At 40.0% G+C, this 23,045-nt stretch overlaps 1 protein-coding gene across 1 annotated transcript in view; it reads left to right on the plus strand.

Annotated features, from left to right (window-relative positions):
* Nucleotides 1-3,169: 3,169 nt before the first annotated feature.
* ACAT1 (acetyl-CoA acetyltransferase 1) overlaps nucleotides 3,170-23,045 on the plus strand; it is a 29,820-nt gene continuing 9,944 nt past the window's right edge. Inside the window, exons 1-5 of the mRNA XM_040257924.1 lie at nucleotides 3,170-3,332; nucleotides 19,517-19,564; nucleotides 20,862-20,979; nucleotides 21,253-21,348; nucleotides 21,554-21,654. Of these exons, the coding sequence (XP_040113858.1) occupies nucleotides 3,261-3,332; nucleotides 19,517-19,564; nucleotides 20,862-20,979; nucleotides 21,253-21,348; nucleotides 21,554-21,654 (435 nt within the window). The 5' untranslated portion in view covers nucleotides 3,170-3,260. The remainder of the gene's footprint in view (nucleotides 3,333-19,516; nucleotides 19,565-20,861; nucleotides 20,980-21,252; nucleotides 21,349-21,553; nucleotides 21,655-23,045) is intronic.

The raw sequence follows: 23,045 nt of genomic DNA on the forward strand, positions 1-23,045 counted from the left end.
AACTGTGACTTCCGAATTTTGGAATAAAAAATTTAGCATCCTATTGTCTGTTTTCTTTGGATCTGCTTCCCCTCAGGGCAGTTATTGCTTCATATCCAAGGGGTGAATGAGGAATTATCACAGGTGTTAAAGAAGTGGACGTGGAGAGTGCAGCATGGCTTAGCTCACAGAGTAATCTGGTTCTCTGACACCTTTCTTTTTATAATTCTTGCTCCATCTACTCTGATAAGTCCTTCTCCACCTAAAAGTATGTGTTCTCCAAGTTTTTTTCTCTGTAGACTCTTTGGATAATTTCATCTACCTAATACCTTCAGTAATTACCTCTCTGCCCTAAATCCCAATTTTATGCTTTAATCCTGAATTGGTTCCCATTTAATGTTTTTTGATTAATGTAAATAAAGATCAAAATTAGTTTTTATTTACTTAGGTTCTAAGTGTAAAGCACTCAAATGCTTACACTTGCGTTGCATTTTTCCCTATTTTCTTACAAAAAAAAAATTGACTTTTTAAAATCCTAAACTCTTAAATGAAATTGTTTTACTACACTTTGGCCTTCTGCTCATATTTGTATTGAATCTGCTCATATTTTGAAGTTTGAAGGAGTTATCTGTTGTAGTTCAGGAGTATATCTGCTATCCTTCTCTCCCAACTGCCCCTAAGTCTCTCTGAACTGCTCTAGAAGTCATCCTGTCCAACACAGAGGCAATATTTCCTGATAGTGCTTTTAATAACAGAATTGCAAAGTCAAAGTTGACCCACTGTGCTTCCAAGGGAATTCTCCTAAGGCACAGCTAATGTAGAGTTAAGAGCCTAGTCCTGGCAACCAGACAGTCTGGGTTCAGATTGTAGCTCTATCACTAATTACTTGGTCTGTGACCTTGGACAATTTATATAACTTATCTGTTTCTTTATAGAAATGTGAGCAATAAAACTCCCTAATTCATGAAATTTTTGTGAAGATTAAGTGAGTTAACCCGTGAAAGAAATGCCCCATACTTAGAAATATGTATAGAGCTGTTATTATAACCAGTCATCTTTTGCTATTTTTCCATATCTAGTTATCAGCCTTGGCCTTTGTTTGTTAGGCCAGACTAGCTGTTTAATTTTTTGAGTTCTTTAAAAATTCAACTTTTTCAGATAAAGATAGGATATATCTTGTACATTTCACACACACACATTAAGGAACTGGTACACATTGTAATGATTTCCTTTCAACAGCTATTAAAGCAGTAGGTATGAAAATGTTTGTGCTTGGCCTAGAGTAGGAGACTTGAGTGTGACATTCAAAGGAAGGAAGCAGGATTTGATAGCCTACTGATATACAGAGGCATCACACCTCACTCTAAGGGACCAACCTGGGGTGACTGGGGAAGTTAGGAGTGCTGTATTTATCTATTACTATGTAAAAATGATCCCAAAATGTACTGGGTTAAAACAATAGCCATTTATTTTCTATCTTTGTTCCTGTGGATCATTAATTCAGACGGCACAGGAAGGGATGGCTGGTCTCTGCTCCATGATGTCTAGGGTCTCAGCTGGGAAAGTTGGAGTCTGAGGACTGGAATCATTAGACAAACTTTTTTTTAATCCATATTTCTGTCTAGACCTAGCCTGAGAGGAGAGAACACAGACCCCACCTCTACTTGGAGGAGTGAACGTAAGACATATTGAAAAAGGAACTTGTAGGGTGAGCTAATTGTATGATTAGGCCACCCAAGATGGCTGTTCTCTTGCTGGCTGTACATCCCCTTCACAGTCAGACCCTGCTTCAGCTACATCCTACTCACCTGGCTGATCTTGCCTCTTAATCATAGAACTTGATCAGTAAATGCCTACATAGTTGCCCCCACCCCAGCTATTGACTGTTGTAATCTTTAAATCAGAACAACTTCACAAAGATGGTTTATCAAAGGGGCAGTGAGGGTTGTGCTCTTCTGCTGGTAACCAATGAGCCATCCTGATATCAATTTTCTCTGTAACAATTCCCTCTTCTGACAGGGAAGACTCTTGCCACGGCCAACCTGCCATCTGCCACCCATAAGAGTGTGTCTCTGTAGAACCCTCTTGCTTCTGGTGTAAGTAAGATTCCCTATCCAATAAACCATTGATGTCTCTCTTGCTAACTCTGTGTTCCTTCCATCTTGAGGCTGAGCAATTAAAAGGCTTTCAGTGCTGCCGGGCTCAGGTCAACCCTAACTTTAAGTGTGGTCAACTTTGAAAAATACAATCTCCCACTAGTTACAAAACCTAATTAAGGGTGGGGATTTTACTTTAGGAAAAACGTGTGTTTGCCTTGCGGTAAGTAAAGTCCTCGGGATACTCCTATCTTCTGCGTAAAATAAATATAGAGAAATCCTTGGTCCGCCAGTGGTTAGGACTCTGCACTTTCCCTACTAGAGGTCAGGCTTCAATCCCTGGTTGGTGAACAAAGATCCCACAAGAGGCACACAGACCACGCCCCCGCCCCGCCCCCCCCGGGAAAAAAAAAACCCAGACAACAATGACAACAAAACAAAAGAAATAGAAAAAAATAATTTAATAAAGGAAAATAATGTTACAAAGTAACAAAGTTTTGCTTTCTCCAGCTGAAGATCCAAAATTAAGCAATGGGTTCCCCAAATGCCAGAATAATCATAGTTAACAGTATTATCATTCTCTGGAAATATGCATAAGAAAGCAATACCACATAATGATTCCAATCCAGACCCCACCTCTACCACTTTCCACGCAATCATGGACAAAAAACATTAACTTCTTTGTATCTGAGCTATCTCATTAAAGAGTAGATAATAACATGTAATTTATGGAGTTTTGATGAAGGTTAATATAGCTAATTGTTCAAAGTCATTAATGTTCTCTATTCCTCTTCGTCCTCCTACTTAAGAAGCAATTGAAAAATTATCATAAGTGAAAAGCTAAACTGGATTGCTTAAAAATATTTTCATAAATTTCCTTTGTGCTTTGCGTGTATAAGTGAGAAAAACACGCTCAGGTTACACATAAACCGCGGGCCTCAATCAGACCTGGCAGGAAACCGCCCCAGCGCCACGTCAGGCGGCTTCTGCACACGCGCCTCCGGCCGCTCGGCGGCTCCAGCGCCAGGCCCCGCCCGACCCCGCCTCCGCTGCCGGCCAATGGCCGCCGGCCGTCGCGGTCCGAGGCTGCTATTGGAAGAGACGGTGCAGCGGAAGGAGCTGAGTCGGGGTCGCGCTGCGCCGCTCCAGCCTGCACCTCTAAGCCGGAGAGAGAAGTCGGAGATCATGCCTGTGTTAGCGGCTCTTCTGCGGCGCGGCGCGCGCGGGCGCGGCCCCCTGCTTCAGAGGCGGGTGCAGGTGAGAGGGGCTGGGACTGGCTTCGTGAGGCCTTGGCTGCGGCCGCGCGGCCGGAAGGAGCCCTCATTGCGGGCCTCGGGAAGACCTCCGCCCCCGCCCCGAACCCTGCGCTCGCGTCCTGAAGCGCCGGCTCCTATGCAGCGCTTCCATTCGCCGCGGCCCTGTCGGAGTGTAGACGTCGCTTTCTAGTGTAAAAGCGTGCAGGTGTTTTGACGCGCAGAAGGGTCCGGGACTTGTTCTCGACCTTGCCTGACGGGTAGCGAAGTCCGGTAAAACTGCTTCCCAGCTGTTTTTGGAAACATATCTGTGAACGTTACTGTCAAGAGGTTTTAATTTCATGCCGTAGGTAATCATTTTGGGCTTACAGAGTGATAATAAATCGATGTGTCAACTCGGAGCAACTTCAGACCTATTAGGGAAAATAAATAGCTTCTCGGTTTCTTGATGCGTAGCGCTTACGTACCAAGGGCGTACAGAGCCTTGTTTCTGCTCTGGCTTGTTGTGCTTAGGAAACACGGGAGCGACAGCCTTGGAAGAATCTACTATTTTCCATCCATCAGTGCAAGCTAGCTTGCATCACAGGTTTAGGGTCTGGCAAAAGCCAAGGAGTAGGTCTAGAATTTCAGGGTGTGGTTGTGAGGCGTGACTTTTCTAGTTCGGTTGGAGCAGTAAAGTTTGAAATCTAGTTCTATTGTTAAGAGTTTGAGTTTGACCTAAGTCAATGAGGACCGTTTATATTTTTGTTATTGTCATAGTTAGAGGTCTAGGACGATTGAAGTGGGGGAAAATCGCAAGAGATTGTGAAAGAATAAATATAGAACTTGTCAAATGCAGAGTGAGAATGGAGAACCAAGGGGAAAGGAAAAGTCTAAAATTAATCCTGGGTGACTGAGATAATAGAAGTCATCATATCCTGAGTTTCAAACCAGAGTTTACTAGGTGAATTAGGTGAAAATAGGTATGTAAGTTTGTAGAAAAACATAAACGAAGTGCAGAACCTTCTTAATTTAGTTTAATTAACAGCTCAAAATCAAACACAAATGTTGCTGATGAGAAAAATGATTATATAGAGTGTGAGTTGTGGTGTTCATTTGTTGCTTAAGTGGTCATTTACTGAAGCCTGGAGATACAGTTTGTTTTAAGAGGATTTTCAGTATTCCGTGCCATTTTGTGGAATGAATGGTAGTCTCTAACCTATTAACTGGCTTTTTCTCGTTTGCCTTCGAAAACACAGAGATCTCCCTTAATCGGCAACAAACTTTTATGGACTTAATCAGAACTTTTTGCTTTCCAACTGAAATTGCTTTTTTCTTACGGTCAAAAGAGTAGTCCTCCTTGTCACCCTGGTTTACATCCATTTCCCTTTAAACCTCTGCAGTTAGATTTCTATACTACTCAACTGAAGGATACCAGTGCATTTCATTTCCTGTGTTTCTTCTTCTTGACCTTTCTTTATACTATATTTGACAATGTTAATGGGGCTTCCCTGGTAACTCTGTGGGAACTTCCCTGGTAGTTCAGTCCATAAAGAATCTGCCTGCAATGCAGGAGACGTGGTGTTCAATCCCTGGGTCAGGAAGATCCCCTGGAGAAGGAAATGGCAACCCACTCCAGTATTCTTGACACTGTTGATTATTCCCACCTTGAAACTCCTGTCTTGCTGTTTTGAACTAAGTTAATTTTCTTTTTTTTAACCTTAAGCTTTTTATTTTGTATTGAGGTATAGTCAGTTAACAATGTTGTGGTAGTTTCAGGTGAAGAGCGAAGGAATAAAGCATTGCATAGAGGTGTATCCATTCTCACCCAAAGCCCACTCCATCCAGGCTGGCACATGACGTTGAGCAGAGTTCCATGTACTACACAATAGGTCTTTGTTGGTTATCCATTTAAAATATAGCAGTATGTACATGACCTTCCCAAAGTCCCTATCTATCTTCTCCTGCCCTCCTCACAGAACTATAATTTATTTTCTAAGTCTCTGAGTCTCTTTCTGTTTTGTAAGTAACTTCATTTGTATAGTTTTTTTTTTTTTTAGATTCCATGTATAAGGGGGGCCATATGATATTTCTCCTTCTCTGACTTACTTTTAGGTCTATCCATGTTGCTGCAAATGACAGTATTTCCTTCTTTTTAGTGGCTGAGTAATATTCCATTGTATATATGTACCGCATCTTCTTTATCTGTTCCTTTGTTGACAGACATTTAGGCTTCTTCCATGTCTTGGCTATTATAAACAGTGCTTCAATGAACATTGGGATACGTGTATCCTTTTGGATCTTCAATTCCAGGAGTGGAATTGGAGGGGCACATGGTAGTTCTCTCTTTAGTTGTTTAAGGAACCTCCGTACTGTTCTCCATAGTGGCTGTACCAATTTACATTCTCACCAGCAGTGGAAGGAGGAGTCCCTTCTCTCCATAACCTTTCCAGTATTTGTTGTTTGTGGATTTTTTGATGATAGCCATTTTGACTTGTGTGAAGTGATATCTCATTGTAGTATTGATTTGCATTTCTCTAATAACTAGCAACGTTAAACATCTTTTCGTGTGCCTATTGGCCATCTTTTTGTCCTCTTTGGATAAATGTTTATTCAGGTTGTCTCCAATTTTTTGAGTGGGTTGTGTTTTTTTATGCTATTTTTAAGCGTCCTAGGCTGTTTGTAAATTTTGGAGACTCATCCCTTAAAGGTCACATCACTTGCACGTTTTGCCCAGTCTGTCGGTTGTATTTTCATTTTGTTTATTGTTTCCTTTGCTGTGCAAAAGCTTTTGAGTTTAAGTATGTCCCATTTGTTTATTTTTGCTTTTCCCCCCCCATTATTATGGGAGATGCATCAAAAAAGATGTTGCTGTGAGTTATGTCAGACAATGTTCTGCCTGTGTTTTCCTCTAGAGGTTTTACAGTGTCCAGTCTCACATTTAGGTCTCAATCCATTTTGAGCTTATTTTTGTATTTGGAGTTAAGGAATGATCTAATTTCATTTTTTTACATGTGACTGTCCAGTTTTCCCAGCATCATTTGTTGAAGAGATTCTTTCCAACATTGTGTAGAATTGGCTTTGTCATAGATAAATTGACCATAGATGCATGGGCTTATTTCTGGGTTTTCTATCCTATTCCATTGAGCTATATTTCTATTTTTATGCCACTGCCATACTGTTTTGATGACTATAGCTTTGCAGTATAGTCTGAAGTTAGGAGTCTGAGTCCCCCAGCTCCCTTTTTCTTTTTCAACATTGCTTTGACTATTTGGGGTCTTTTATGTCTCCATACAAATTTTGAGACTTTTTTTTCTAGTTCTGTGAAAAATGTCATTGGTAATTTGTTAGGGGTTTCATTGAAGCTGTAGATTGCCTTGGGCATTAGTCATTTTGACAGTATTGATTTTTCCAATCCACTAAAAAGGTATATATTTCCATCTGTGTATATCTTCTTTAATTTCTTTCATCAGCATCATATAGTTTTCAGAGTACTGGTCCTTTGTCTCCTTAGGTAGCTTTATTCCTAGGTATTTTATTCTTTTTGATGCAATGGTAAATGGAATTGCTTGTTGAATTTCTCTTTCTGATCTTTTGTTGTTAGTATATAGAAATGCAGTGGTTTTCTGTGTATTAATTTTGTAACCTGGAATTACCAAATTCATTGATGAGTTATAGTAGTTTACTGGTGGCATTTTTAGGGTCTTCTATGTATAGTATTCTGTCATCTGCAAGCAGTGACAGATTAACTTCTTTTCCAATTTGGATTCCCTTTACCTCTTTTTCTTCTCTGATTGCTCTAGCTAGGATGTTGGTCCTTTTCATGTTTATCTTGTTCTTGGTCTTAGAGGGAATATGTTCAGCTTTTCATCACTGAGGATGATGCTAGCTGTAGATTTGTCATATCTGGCCTTTATTATGTTGAGGGATATAGCCTCTATGCCCACTTTCTGGAGAGTTTTTATCATAAATGGGTGATGAATTTTATCAGAAACTTTTTCTGCATCTACGGAATGATCATATGGTTTTCATTCTTCAATTTGTTGATGTGGTGTATCACATTTATTGATTTGGGATATTGAAAAATCCTTACATCTCTCGGATGGATACCAGAGATCATGATCTCTGATCATGGTGTATGATCTTTTTAATGTATTTTTGGATATGAATTGTTAGTATTTTGTTGAGGATTTTGGAATCTATGTTCATCAGTGATCCTGTCCTGTAAATTTCTTTTTTGTGGTATCTTTGTCTGGTTTTGGGGTGATGATGGCCTCATAAAATGAGTTTGGAAGTTTTCTTTCCCCTGCGACTTTTTGGAACAGTTTCAGAAGGATAGGTGTTAACTCTTCTCTAAATATTTGATAAAAATTCACCTGTCAAGCTGTAGGGTCCTAGACTTTTGTTTGTTGGGAGGTTTTTAATCATTGTTTCAATTTTAGTGCTTCTGATTGGCCTGTTTATATTTTCTATTTCTTCCTGGTTCATCCTAGGGAGACTGTACCTTTCTAAGAATTTGTCCATTTCTTCCACGTGTCTGTTTTATTGGCATACAGTGTTCACAGTGGTCCCTTATAACCCTTGGTATTTCTGTGGAGTCAGCTGTAGCTTCATTTTCAATTTTACTGATTTGAGTCCTCTCCCTTTTTTTTGGATGAGTCTGGCTAATGGTTTATAAATTTTCTTTATCTTTTCAGAGAACCAGCTTTTAGCTTTATTGATCTCTGAGATTGTTTTCTTTGTCTCTATTTCATTTAATTCTGCTCTGATCTTTATGATTTCCTTCTTTCTACTAACTTTATGTTTGTTCTTCTTTCTCTAGTTGTTTTAGGTATAAAGTTAGATTGTTTAGTTGATATTTATCTTGTTTCTTGCGGTAAGATTTTATTGCTCTAAACTTCCCTCTTAAAACTGCTTTAGCTGCATCCCATAAGTTTTGGACCATTGTGCTTTCATTTTCATTTGTCTCTAGATTTTTTTGTTTTTATTCTTCTTTGATTTCTTCAGTGATCCAGTGGTTGTTTAGTAGCATACTGTTTAACCACCAAGTGTTTGTGTTTCTTAGAGGTTTTTTCCTTGTTTATTTTTAATCTCATAGTGTTGTTGTGATCAGAAAAGATGCTTGATATGATTTCAGTTTTCTTAAATTTACTAAGGCTTGCCTTGTGGCCCAGCATGTGGTCAATCCTTGAGAATGTTCCTTGTGCACTTGAGAAGAATGAGTAGTCTGCTGCTTTTGCATGGAATGCTCTATAAATATCAATTAAGTCTAATTCACCTAAGTGTCAGTTAAGGCCTGAATTTCCTTATTGATTTTCTGTTTGGATCATCTGTCCATTGATGAAATTGGGGTATTAAAGTCCACTCCATTATCATGTTACTGTCAATTTGTGCCTTTGTGTTTGTTTGTATTTGCCTTACATATTGAGGTGCTCCTATGTTGGGTGCTTATATATTTTTAACTGTTATATCTTATTCTTAGATTGAACCTTTGATCATTATGTACTGTCCTTCTTTGTCTCTTATAGCAGTCTTTGTTTGAAAGTCTATTTTGTTGGATATAAATGTTGCTGCTCTAGCTTTCTTATGATTTCCATTTGCATGAAATACCTTCTCCCATCCCCTTACTTTCAGTCTGAAAGTGTCCATAGGTTTGAGGTGGGTCTCTTGTAGACAGCATATATATGGGTCTTATTTTTTTTATCCACCCAACTATGTCTTTTGGTTGGTGCATTTAATCCATTTACACTTAAGGTAATTATTGATGTGGATGATCCTACATACATAGGACTTCCCAGGTGGCTCAGTCAGTAAAGAATCTGCCTGCAATATGCGAGACCTGGGTTCTATCCCTGGGTAGGGAAAACTCCCTGGAAGAGGGCATGGCAACCCACTCCAGTATTTTTGCCTGGAGAATCCCCATGGACAAAGGAGCCTGGTGGGCTGCAGCCCATAGGGTCGCAAAGTGTCAGACGTGACTGAGTGACTAAGCTCACATAGCACACGATCCTGTTCAGTTATGTCTGACTCTGCAACACCATGGAATGTGCACACCAGCCTTCCCTGTCCATCACCAACTCCCAGAGCCTGCTCAAACTCATGTCCATCGAGTCAGTGCTGCCATCCAACCATCTCATCCTCTGTTGTCCCCTTCTCCTCCTGCCTTCAGTCTTTCCCGGAATCAGGGTCTTTTCCAATGAGTCAGTTCTTCACATTAGGTGTCCAGAGTATTGGAGCTTCAGCTTCAGCATCAGTCCTTCCAGTGAGAGTTCAGGACTGATTTCCTTTAGGATTGACAGGATTGATCTCCTTGAAGTTCAAGGGACTCTCAAAAGTCTTTTCAAGCACTGCAGTTCAAAAGCATCAATTCTTTGGCACTCAGCTTTCGTTATGGTCCAACTCTCACATCCATACATGATTATTGGAAAAACCATAGCTTTGACTATATGGACTTTGTTGGCAAAGTAATGTCTTTGCTTTTTAATATGCTCTCTAGGTTGGTCATAGCTTTTCTTCCAAGGAGCATGTATCTTTAATTAATTTCATGGCTGCAGTCACCATCTGCAGTGATTTTGGAGCTCAAGAAAATAAAGTCTGTCACTGTTTCCATTGTTTCCCCATCTATTTGCCATGAAGTGATGGGACAGAATGCCATGATCTTAGTTTTTTGAATGTTGAGTTTTAAGCCAACTTTTTCACTCTCTTCTTTCAGTTTCATCAAGAGGCTCCTTAGTTCTTCTTCGCTTTCTGCCATTAAAGTGTTCATTTGCATATCTGAGGTTATTGGTATTTCTCCTGGCAACCTTGATTCTAGCTTGTGCTTCATCCAGCCTGGCATTTCACACAATGTACTCTGCATATACTTTTAAAAAGCAGGGTGACAATATACAACCTTGACATAAACCTTTCCCAATTTGGAACCAGTCCATTGTTCCATGTCCAGTTCTAATTTTTGCTTCTTGACCTGCATACAGATTTCTCAGGAGGCAAGTAAGGTGGTCTAGTATTCGCATCTCTTGAAGAATTTTCTACAATTTGATGTGGTCCACAAAGTCAGAGGCTTTAACCTAGTCAATAAAGGAGATGTAGATGTTTTTCTGGAACTCCCTCGCTTTTTCTATGATTCAGCAGATGTTGGCAATTTGATCTCTGGTTCCTCTGCCTTTTCTAAATCCAGCTTGAACATCTGGCATTTTTTGGATCATGTACTGTTGAAGTCTATCTTGGATAATTTTGAGCATGACTTTGCTGTCGTGTAAGATGAGTGCAGTTGTGCTGTACTTTGAACATTCTTTGGCATTCCCCTTCTTTGGGACTGGAATGAAAATTGACTGTTTCTAGTCCTGTGACCACTGCTGAGTTTTCCACATTTTGCTGGCACATTGAGTGCAGCACTTTAACAGTATCATCTTTTAGGATTTGAAATAGCTCAGGTGGAATTCCATGACTTCCCCTAGCTTTGTTCTTAGTGATACTTCCTAAGGCCCACTTGACTTCACACTCTAGCTTGACTAGCTCTTGGTGAGTGAGCGCACAATTGTGGTTATCTGGGTCATTAAGATCTTTCTTGTATAGTTCTTCTATGTATTATTGCCACCTTTTTAAAAATTATCTTCTGCTTCTGTTAGGTATATATACCATTTCTATCTTCTGTATGCCCATCATTGCATCTTTGCATAAATTTTTTTCTTGGCATCTCTAATTTTCTTGATGAGAACTCTGGTCTTTCCTGTTCGATTGCTTTCCTCTATTTCTTTGCATTGTTTACTTAGGAATGCTTACTTGTCTCTCCTTGCTATTCTTTGGAACTCTGCAATCAGGTGGATATATCTTTACTTTTCTCTGTTTCCTTTCACTTCTCTTCTTTTCTCAGCTATTTGTAAAGCCTCCTCAGACAACCATTTTGCCTTTTTGCATTTCTTTTTTTGGGGTGGGTTTTGATCACTGCCTCTTGCACAAGTGCCAGGAACCTCATCCATAGTTCTTCAGGCACTCAGTCCATCAGATCTAATCCCTTGAATCTATTTGTCATTACCGCTGTATAATCATAAGGAATTTGATTTAGGTCAGACCTTAATGACCTAGTGGTTTTCCCTACTTTCTTCAATTTAAATCTGAATTTTGCAGTAAGGAGTTCATGATCTGAGCCACAGTCAGTTCCCAGTCTTGTTTTTGCTGACTGTACAGAGCTTCTCCATCTTCGACTACAAAGAATATAATCAATCTGAATTTGGTACTGACCATCTGGTGATGTCCATGTATAGAGTCATCTCTTCTGTTGTTGGAAGAGGGTGTTTGCTATGACCAGCACATTCTCTTGGCAAAACTCTGTTAGCCTTTGCCCTACTTCATTTTGTACTCCAAGTCCAAATTTGCCTGTTACCTTAGATATCTCTTGACTTTGTACTTTTGTATCCAGTCCCCTATGATGAAAAGGACATCTTTTTTTGCTGTTGTTATTTCTAGAAAATCTTGTAGGTTTTGGTGGAAGACCTTCAGCTTCTTCAGCATTAGTGGTTGGGGCATAGACCTGTATTACTGTGATATTGAATGGTTTGCCTTGGAAATGAACAGAGATCATTAAGTCATTTTTGAGATTGCACCCAAGTACTGCAGTTAGGACTCTTGTTGAATATGAGGGCTATTCCATTTCTTCTAGTAGATTCTTGCCCACAGTAGTAGATATAATGGTCATCTGAATTAAATTCTCCCAATCTGGTCCATTTTAGTTCACTGATTCCTAAAATGGTTGATGCTCACTGTTGCCATCTCCTGTTTGACCACTGATCCATGGACCCAGCATTCCAGGTTCCTATGCAATATTGTTCTTACAGCATTACACTTTACTTTCACCATCAGACACATCCACATCTAGGTGGTGTTTCTGCTTTGGCTCAGCCTCTTCATTCTTTCTGGGGCTATTTCTCTGCTCTTTTCCAGTAGCATATAGGGCACCTACTGACCTGGGGAGTTCATCTTTCAGTGTCCTATCTTTTTGCCTTTTTATACCGTTCATGGGGTTCTCAAGGCAAGAATGCTGTAGTGGCTTGCCATTCCCTTTTGCAGTGGACCGCATTTTATCATATGTATGTATATGTAAACCATATATATCCATAATAGGGTGATGCTGCTTGGGTTTGAAATCCCATGTCTGCACCTTGTTGGCTCTGTGACTCGGGGCAGGTTACTTGACCTGCCAGTGCTTGAGTTTCTTTACCTATAAAATAAGAACAGTGGTACCCACCCGTTAGCTTGTTCTGTATATAAAGCATGCTCCATATCCATCTGTTTGTATCCACCCCACTTGTGACCTCCCTAGCATTTGCTATATGAGCTCTTGCCCAGTCTCCTCCCCGTTTTTACTCCTGCTTCTACAGTCATTCTGTACACTTCAGCCAGAGTGGTCTTTTCATAATAGTAAAGGCTTCAGTGACTTCTTCTTATACAGGCTAGAATCCAGACTCCTTCTCAGGCTCTATTTGGTCACTGCTTGCTTCTTTAGTCTCAGCCAGACTGTGTGTTCTCTTGAGTATGTGGCTCCCGGTGCACTAGTCCACTTTTTCTACTTAGCATATGTCGTTTGTTCCTAATGCAAGGCCTTTGTCCTAGTTCTTCCTAATGCCTCAGATGCTCTTTCCCTAGACTTTTCGCAGGCTGACTCTCTTAATATTCAATTTCTCAGCTCCAGTGACATCTCCAGAGAGCCCTTTTCTGAACATCCTATGTGAAACAGGCCCTCATTCTGTAACTCATTATCCCATTTTGTTGACTTCAGAATGTACTTACCCTACCTGAAATGTTTTTCAGAGGTGCTAGTAAGATCAGACTTTGTTTATTTGTTAAGTGTTTCTTGTCATCATTGGGATAAAAAAATAAAAGTAGTCTCTTCTTGAAACTCACATTCTGATAGGGAGACAGTCAAGCTAATGAGGGAATTATATGTTTCAGAGAAATAGCGCATGCGTAGGCGTGCTGCAGAAGCTAAGATTGAAGTGCCTGCCTGCATTGTCAGGGATAGTCTCTAGAGTGCTTGGAGCAGATGAGCTGTCCTTGAAAGATAATTGTGACATGAAAATAAAATTTAAGTGGCCATGTTCATTCATCATGTGTGTTGATCCTACTATAGTTTTGCCATTCCTGGGATATTTAATGAGCTCTAGGCATTATGCCAGGTGACAAGGATATAGCAGTGAACCAGGAAGGAGGAACGCAGAAGAGAAGATTGCTCTCAGGAAGCTTGTATTATGTGGAGAGAGAATAAATATGTAAACCTTATATTTACATAGTGTTGTAAATACAACAGTGTATTTACACAGAGGTGCTTTCAAGGAAATAATCATGTTGAAATAGAAGCTGACTTAAAAATAGTCAGGGAGAGATACTGTGCGGTTGTGTTGTTTGAGCCGAATCCTGAAGAACAAAAATGAACCAGGCAAGGCAAGCTGGAGAAGGACTGTTAACTGGTAGAGGCACACTGTAAAGAGCTTGAGGTGGAAATGGGTTCAGAACAAAGAGGAGGCTGGTGTGGCTGGCACAGAATAAGAGTGGTATGAATGGAAATTGCCAGGGTCCAGCCCCAGTGGATCCAGGGTGATTCAGGGGAGATGGATAGGCGAGGAAAACTTATTTATTTAGTGATATAAGATTAGATTAGGAAGAAATAGTATAGTAGGAAATTTAGATGGAGAAAAGGATGCTGAATAACTTGGTTTACGGGGAAAACCAATAAAACCTCGAGACAAGAGGTTTGCACCATCTACATTAGGCCACCGGAGTCCACTTGAATATCGAAGGGTGCCCCGCCTTAGGCTCCCTTTCGCGTGGGTCTTAGAAGCCAGGGCAAGTAAGTAGACGTGGTGAGCCTCCCCACTCCAGATGGGAATTTAGCCAAAAAAGGGGAGAAAAGAACGACATGGGGAAGCCCAGCATCAGTGCAAGACTCCAAAAACTATTTTTCAAAATCAGCTTATATACCCCAAGTTGTACATAAAGAAATAATGGAATATGCAGTGTTATGCAGGGGCAGCAGTCCTGACCCTCATTGAGATCAGGCTTTCTTTTTGCATATCTTCCCGTATACAAAAGGTCTCAGGTGGTTTACATTAGCTTCTGGCCAAGAGGCCTGTTAACATTTTTATGGCTCTCTTCCTGAATAATTGTCTATCAACCAGAAAACTCCTTTTCCCTAGAAGTGTTTTTTCTTTACTCTGCATCACCCTCAAAGTACTAAATAAAGTTACATTCCTGTAGAACAAAGGTGCAGTGGGTTATAACAAAGAAAGTACTTAACTCAAAGATCTAATGTTGCTAATACCAGGTCTACTACCTGTTTTTCTATATACCAACTATATTTACAAATAAAAGATACGAAAATTTGGCAGCAAGTATTGGCTCAACATGAAACCTTTAATCAGTCCTATTCTAATGATTTTGACTCCTTATAAGCCCCTACATTCCTAGGATGTTTTAAGCTTCCTGTGCCTCCCACAGTCGGGAGGCCTCAAGCAATCACATGCGCAAGCTGTAGGAGTCCTGCAGGCAGGCTAGAAAGCCATCAGAGGGGTTTGGGGATTGAAACACCCTTTCACATGCAGAAGACTAAAGCTCTGAGTTGACTTTTTCCAGAGTGTGTCAGAAGAGTGGAAAAGCAGAGTACAAAGGCCAGCAGACTTTGTTTTTTTGGGGTACATGCTCAGGAAATACCAGGGGGAGAACCTGAGATCTGACTCGCCTTGCCCATCAGATCTCTGCCACGTGACCTTGTCACGGGTGGGATTCCTCACGCTGGCTCCCAGCAGGAAATAAAATCAGGAGCCAGATCATACCATCCAGCTCATCAGGAGCTCCAGTTCCAAGAGCCAGGAATTTGTAGGGTAAGAGATAAACTTTGGATATCATTCCAAGAGCAGTGGAAAGCCATCACAGGATTTTAACAAGGGGAATGATACAATCTGATTTATGTTTTGCGTGCATGTATGTGTGTGTGTGTTGATTTTGTTTTTTGGTCTGTACCATGCAGCTTATGGGGTCTTAGTTCCCTTGGGATCTCAATTCCTTGATCAAGGGTTGAACCTGAGCCACAGCAGTGAAAGTGCCAAATTCTAACCATTGGACCTCTAGGAAACTGCCTGATTTACGTTTTAAAAACTAGATGCACTGAAGAAGGGAAGTTGGGGATGCAGGAAATGAAGTAGAGGCTGTTACAGTGGCAAGAAATGGTGGCTGTGCAGATGAAGTAAAGTGGAAGAATTTAGGTATATTTTAGACACAGTATTGACAATACCTGTGATAGAATATCTCCGGGTATTAGGCAAAGATGGCCGGTGAGTCCTTAAATTTTTGGCTTAGCTCCTGGGCAGATTGTGATGTGATGTCCTGAGGTGGGAAATACTGGAAAGAAACTAGTGTTCTAGCGTGGCAATTGAGAGCCATGTGTTGGACAGCAAAATCAGGCTAGTCAAGTTGGCACTTGGATATATGAGTCTGGAGGTCAATTGAGTGGTGAAGGCTAGAGATAGAAATTTGGAAATCATCAGGACATAATTGCTGTTTAAAGCTGTGGGGCTAGATATGATTATGGAGACAGTGAAGTTTGAAAATTAAAAGGGGCCTGGAACAAAGCCCTGGGACATTCCAGCAGTTAGAGGTTCGAAAGGGAATGATAGGGAGGCTGAGAAAAATAACTAGAGAAATAAGAGGTGGACCACAAGATTGTGTTAAGATGGAAGCCAAGAAAATGGGTTTGGATAATGGTTTATACACATTACCTCACTTCATTTTCACAACTACTTGTGCAGAGTATTTTAGAAAACCAAGGTTAACACTCAAGAATACTCAGTTTCTCACTCTGTCGAAGGATGGGATAAGGGGAGGGGAGGGAGACTCAAGGGAGGGAACATCACTACGAACAAAGCTAATGGAGGTGATGGAATTCCAGCTGAGCTATTTCAAATTCTAAAAGATGATGCTGTTAAAGTGCTGCACCCAATGTTCCAGCAAATTTGGAAAACTCAGCAGTGCCCACAGGACTGGAAAAGGTCAGTTTTCATTCCAGTCCCAAATAAGGGGAATACCAAAGAATGCTCAAACTGTAGCACAATTGCACTCATCTCACACAATGGCAAAGTCATGTTCAAAATTATCCAAGATAGACTTCAACAGTACGTGAACTGAAAAATTCCAGATGTTCAAGCTGGATTTAGAAAAGGCAGAGGAACCAGAGATCAAATTGCCAACATCCATTGGATCATAGAAAAAGCAAGAGAATTCCAGAAACACATCTACTTCTGCTTTATTGACTATGCCAAAGCCTTTGATTGTGTAGATCACAACAAACTGTGGAAAATTCTTCAAGAGATGGAAATACCAGGCCACCTTACCTGCCTCCTGAGAAATCTGTATGCAGGTCAAGAAGCAACAGTTATAACTGGACATGGAACAATGGACTGGTTCCAAATTGGGAAAGCAGTACATCAAGGCTGTATATTGTCACCCTGCTCTTTTAGCTTATAGGTAGAGTACATCATGCGAAATGCCGGGCTGGACGAAGCACAAGCTGGAATCAAGGTTGCTGGGAGAAATATCAATAACCTCAGATACACAGATGGCACCACCCTTATGGCAGAAAGTGAAGAGGAACTGAAGAGCCTTTTGATGAAAGTGAAAGAGGAAAGTGAAAAAGCTGGCTTAAAACTCAACATTCAAAAAACTAAGATCATGGCAACCTGTCCCATCACTTCATGGCAAATAGATGGGGAAACAATGGAAACAGTGACAGACTTTATTTTTTTGAGCTCCAAAATCACTGCAGATGGGGACTGCAGCCATGAAACTAAAACACTGTTGCTCCTTGGAAGAAAAGCTATGGACAAATCTAGCCAGCGTATTTAAAAGCAGAGACATTACTTTGCTGACAAAGATCTGTCTAGTCAAAGCTATGGTTTTTCCAGTAGTCATTTATGGATGTGAGAGTTGGAGTATAAAGAAAGCTGAATGTTGAAGAATTGATGCTTTTTGAGCTGTGTTGTTGGAGAAGACTCTTGAAAGTCCCTTGGACTGCAAGGAGGTCCAACCAGTCCATCCTAAAGGAAATCAGTCCTGAATATTCATTGGAAAGACTGATCCTGAAGCTAAAACTTTATTACTTTGGTCACCTGATGCGAAGAACTGACGTACTGGAAAAGACCCTGACGCTGGAAAAGATTGAAAGCAGAAGGAGAAGGGGACAACAGAGGATGAGATGGTTGGATGGCATCACCTACTCGATGGACATGAGTTTGAGCAAGCTCCAGGAGTTGGTGATGGACAGGGAAGCCTGGTGTGCTGTAGTCTGTGGCATCACAAAGAGTCAGACATAACTGAGTGACTGAAGTGAGGGAGACTCCAGAGACTCACTCATATATATGTAATTGTGACTGATTTGCATTGCTATATGACAGTAACCAACACATGCTGCTGCTGCTGCTAAGTCACTTCAGTCGTGTCCGACTCTGTGTGACCCCATTGACGGAGGCCCACCAGGCTCCCCCCTCCCTGGGATTCTCCAGGCAAGAACACTGGAGTGGGTTGCCATTTCCTTCTCCAATGCATGAAAGTGAAAAGTGAAAGGAAAGTCGCTCAGCGTCTCTGAGTCTTGGTGACCCCGTGGACTACAGCCTACCAGGCTCCTCCGTCCATGGGATTTTCCAGGCAAGAGTACTGGAGTGGGGTGTTACTGCCTTCTCCAAACCAACACATAGCTTTAAGTAGTTTTCTACCAATTAAAAAAAAAAAAAAAAAAGGAAGACTCAGCTGGTAGACCCAGGCTCTTAACCACTGTGGGTGTTTCCCAAAATAGAAAAGTGAGTCCCAGGTTGCCAAGAAGATGAGATGAACATAGTGAGGTCTTTATTGGATTTTGCTATCCAGATATTGTTAATCTTGCTCAAAGCCAACAGTAGGATAGATAAAAGCCAGATTGAGTGATTTGAATAGTAAATAGGAGGTGATGACAGGAGACAAATTCTCGGTAACTTGGAGAACTTCTCTTGTATGGAGGAGCTAAGAAATGGAGTGAAAGCTCAGTGGGACTCTGGGTTAAGAGAAGCTTGTTTGTCTTTAATTCTTTTAATTGGGAGGAGCCAGAGCCTATTTTTATGCTTGCGGAATAGTCAAGGGGTAAAGGGGATGAATGATGGAAGAGGTAACAGTTAACTGAAGACGTGGCACCTTTGAAAAAGCAACTGAAATGGGATCCAGGGCAAAGTGGAGAGGCCCAGGGAACTTCAGTTAAACAGAACCAGAAACTTAAAAGTGGTTTAGAAAAGGCTCTTTGATTGCAAGGAAAAATATCCACACTAGCTAAGTAGAAAGTGGCTGATTTGAAGATCTACACTAGGTAAGCTCTTGGACATCCAAAGTTAGGAAATAAAGTGAAGCTGGCCTTGGTGTGGAGGCCTATCTAGAAAATCATTAACTAGGTTACCTTGTTTTGTCTCTTGTAGTATGCCATGGTCTTCCCTTCCTTTCTGAGTGCGTATGTTACATTCCCTTGCTTCTCTGCTTACTCATGGCTTTTCTCTTTGCTGCAACCTCTCCTTTTACGCGGCATTGCTGACTAACTCTAGCCCCTTGGTCCTTTCACCTCCAATGCCCATCGTCCAGATGATCAGGTTTCTCAGAGCTCTAGCTTAGTTCATTCGGTTTTTGGTCCATCAGCTCTGGCCAGTGGGAGGAGAATGGGAATCACCTTGTAGGTACTTAGGGCTATCCCTCCCAGACTCTCTGAGGAAGGGGTGTATTTGGGAAGACAGTGACTGGCATGTTTACGACAAGTAGAAACCTTTAATTCAAAGTTCGGTCACAGATAATACGCTCAAATCCTTTAGTATAAGTAGGTTATATAAGCAGCAGCCCAATTTGGGCTTACTTAATTTAGAACTCAGATTTAATTTAAAATTACATTTTATAAAGTTTATACTTAAGGATTAGAAACTTTAAGATGATAAACTTATTAGAAGTTAAAACATACATTTCTAATGAATAGTTAATCAGGTAAGAGTATTGCCAAAGTAGTAATATTTAAATTTCAACAGTAATATATACTGACTGGAAAATTTAGGAATAAAGACATAATGCATAAAAAAAGAAATTACCATAATCGCATTGTTGAGAAATAGAAACTAATATAGATTAATACTTTTTATATCATAACAGATATTTATATTACAGGAAATAAGGTATGCGGAGCGAAGTTATGTATCAAAACCCACTTTGAATGTAAGTATAAATTTAAATGTGCTTTAAAGATAATATAGTCAATTAAAAACTACATATTCTTACTGCATGTATAGGTGTCAACTTGATAGCTAATTACTGAAACATTAAGTCAAACTCCCTTATTACTATAACATTTTTTAGATCTAGTGTCCTGCATAATTGCTGCTTCTTCCCTGATTACTGTCTACTGTAAACAGCCTTCTCTAAAATTAAGCAATGTTATTCCTTTACTCTCGGGGGACCCTAGTATATTGTACTGGTACATTGCAGAGGCCACATGGAAGATACTAGAAGAAAGATGCTGAATGAGCTGGAGATTAGACAAGAAGAACCATTACTTGGTCACCTAATGCTTTCTGAGGAGTCCTCTGTTTCATAGGGATTCCTAAAAAGACTTAGTAATAGCCTCCAACCAGAATGAGGAAATGGTTCTCTTATTATCTATGATAAATTATGTATGTGTGTATGTATGTATTTAAGAGAAAGTAGAAAGCAAGTGTAAGGAGAGAATTGTTAAAATAGTGTTTTGCAGTGTTTAAGAGAGCTTTTATCTATTTTTTCTTCAATTTTATGTTGTTTTATTAATAGTTTAAGAAGTTAAACTATGGCTGTGAGACTTCCCTGGTCATCCAGTGGTTAAGAATCCACCTGCCAATGCAGGGGACAAGAGTTTGATCCCTGGTCGGGGAAGATACCACATGCTGTGGGGCAGCTGAGCCCACGTGCCAGAACTACTGAAGCTTGCGTGCACAAGAGTGCATGTTCTGCAACAAGAGAAGCCATCACAGTGGGAAACCCAGCTCTGCAACTCGAGGGTATCCCCCATTCACCACAATTAGAGCAGGCCTGTGTGCAGCAGCAAAGACCCAGTGCAGCCAAATAACAAATAATGGCTGTGTCCCAGTTAAGTGGTGTTGCCCCTACTAGCATGTAGGTTCTTAATTCCTAGCCTAGAGGAAGCCCATTAATTAGGATTGTTTATTACGCAGTTAACAAGGGTAAAGTATTCATTTCTTAAATTTTGACTAAGGAATAGAGTTGAAACTTAAGCTTCTGGTCTATGCCTGTTTTAGTACTGGTCTGTCTTAGTTTTCTGTTAGGTTTTAAGTCATAAAGTACTGGCATTATACTGGTTTCAGTGTTGTTCAAATACTGAGATTATTTTCATCTTTGATAAATAATTAGACACTCATAAAAAGTCTGTTTCTTGAATAATATATATGAATGTTTATTTATGAAAGATGATATTGATAAAATATTTAAATGTAATAATTTTTACCATCTTCTGTCTTGCCAGGAAGTGGTCATAGTAAGTGCTACAAGAACACCCATTGGATCCTTTCTAGGCAGTCTTTCCTCTCTGCCAGCCACTAAACTTGGTTCCATTGCAATTCAGGAAGCCATTGAAAAGGCAGGTCAGTAGTTGCTTTACTTTTTGTGTTGTGGGGATAGTGATTCATTGGAGCAAATGTTTATTTTGCACTTACTATATACATAACACTTAGAAATGAATTAATGAATGCATTTTTGAATTCTCTTGAAAAGAAGTCCTTGGACTACAGTGTTAGTAATAAAACTCAAAACTGACAAAAACCATTCCTGCTATATAATGTCATGTACTTTACTAGGTAATTACTAATTATTGAGTTGAATAAAATATGGAAATGTTTCTTGATTTTTTAAAAAAGGGATTCCAAAAGAAGAAGTGAAAGAAGCATACATGGGGAATGTTCTACAAGGAGGTGAAGGACAGGCCCCTACAAGGCAAGCAGTACTGGGTGCAGGTACTAGGAATACATTTTTGCATTTATACTTGAATGTTTGACATGGCGAAATGGAGGTCATTTCAGCTTAAATAGACTCTAAATGCACAATAGACTGATATTCGCCAGAGAAATGTTTCAGATTATGGTTGACTGTGCTCTATTTTATTACAGTTGTATTTGAAAATAATCTGTTTTTCAAAAGTGTGATTTATATTGGTTTTAGGCTTACCTATTTCTACTCCGTGTACCACTATAAACAAAGTTTGTGCCTCAGGAATGAAAGCGATCATGATGGCCTCTCAGAATCTTATGTGTGGACATCAGGTAAGAAATACCTTCTTTTCCACTTTATAATTAAAATAATGTGCAGTGCTAAGAAAACACTAAAAACCTAAACGTATTCATGCTTTAGAAGTGAAATTCTTTCAAGTAAGTGCAGTTGCTGTGTTGTTTCAGACACTGAAGAGTGTTTGGATTTGCCAGTTCCACTTGAAGCAGAGGTTAGAATGATAGCTGAAGTGTCTTTTATTAAAAGTAGTTTCCAGCTAGGATGTTTTAGTGCCCCTTTCACTTAGAGATTCTGGGGGATTTAAGACATCATAAATGTTATATTTGCTAGATTGAGAAGGGCTTTCATTATAAATGAGAATAAGGTGCTGACCCTGGGGATCAAATCATTGATTGAGCCCAGAATTGATGACTGATTTGTAGTGCCTCACGTCCAGGTTTGGCTGTAAAATTGGGCAGCTTTCTATTGGCCTTGATGATTTTGATTTTGCTTGAGACTGGGTAAGAGACAGGCTGCTCAGCAAATGATATGTTGCGTTAGGAGACTAGACCTGGACTCATAGAACTAAGAGTTTATCAGATCCAAGCCCTTTTTTCAGTTGAAGAAAGAGATTGAAATGACTACATAGTTACAGGGCTTAAATTAGAAAACAGGTGTCCCTATCCCTGTGTAGTGCATTCTGGCCTATCAGGGCATAATACACCAAGATAAAAACCAATTGTGAGGTGTTTGCAGATTATTTCTTATATATATATATATAAGAATCACAGTTTTGCATACCCTTGCTATTACTCCTTCCTTGCTTTGTTTCCAGTTGTAAGGCAAGGCAAAGAGGGGGAAAAAAAAGAGTGATACCTGATACATATGCTAAAAACTGAAATGGTATAGAAAATTATAAAATGAAAAATCTTTCTTCTTACCCTGCTTTAAGTGTCTAATTTATTCATCACTTTCTTGTTATGTTTTGCAGCCTAAGAGCAGAGAAACTTTGGGCAAGTTGCTTAGATTCTGTGCCTCATGTAATATCTTGGAGATCTTTCTGTATCAGCACCTGAGATAGTGTTCTACTGAACTGAACAAGTATAATATATTCTGGGGGTCCTTATTGAATGGATATCTAGGTTGTCTCCCGTTCTTCTCTATTTTAAATAATGCTCCAGAGAGTACCCCTATGTGTGTATCTTTGTGTACTTATAAATACTTAAATCAACTCTTAATTCACTATACTAAGCATTATAATGTAGTGGTTAAGAACAGAAAGTCTGGAGCCAGACTAATTTCAAATCCTAGTGTTGCCTGTCATCAGCTGAGGAATTACATGTGGACATTCACTGGAGACAGGTGAATAAAACATTAAAAAAAAAAATCTTATCATGTGTAGGTCTTTCTTTTGGAAAAATTCCTAAGAGGAGAATTTCAGAGTCAC

This window comes from Oryx dammah, unplaced genomic scaffold (assembly GCF_014754425.2).
Source record: "Oryx dammah isolate SB20612 unplaced genomic scaffold, SCBI_Odam_1.1 HiC_scaffold_17, whole genome shotgun sequence".
In the NCBI taxonomy this organism is placed as follows: domain Eukaryota; kingdom Metazoa; phylum Chordata; class Mammalia; order Artiodactyla; family Bovidae; genus Oryx; species Oryx dammah.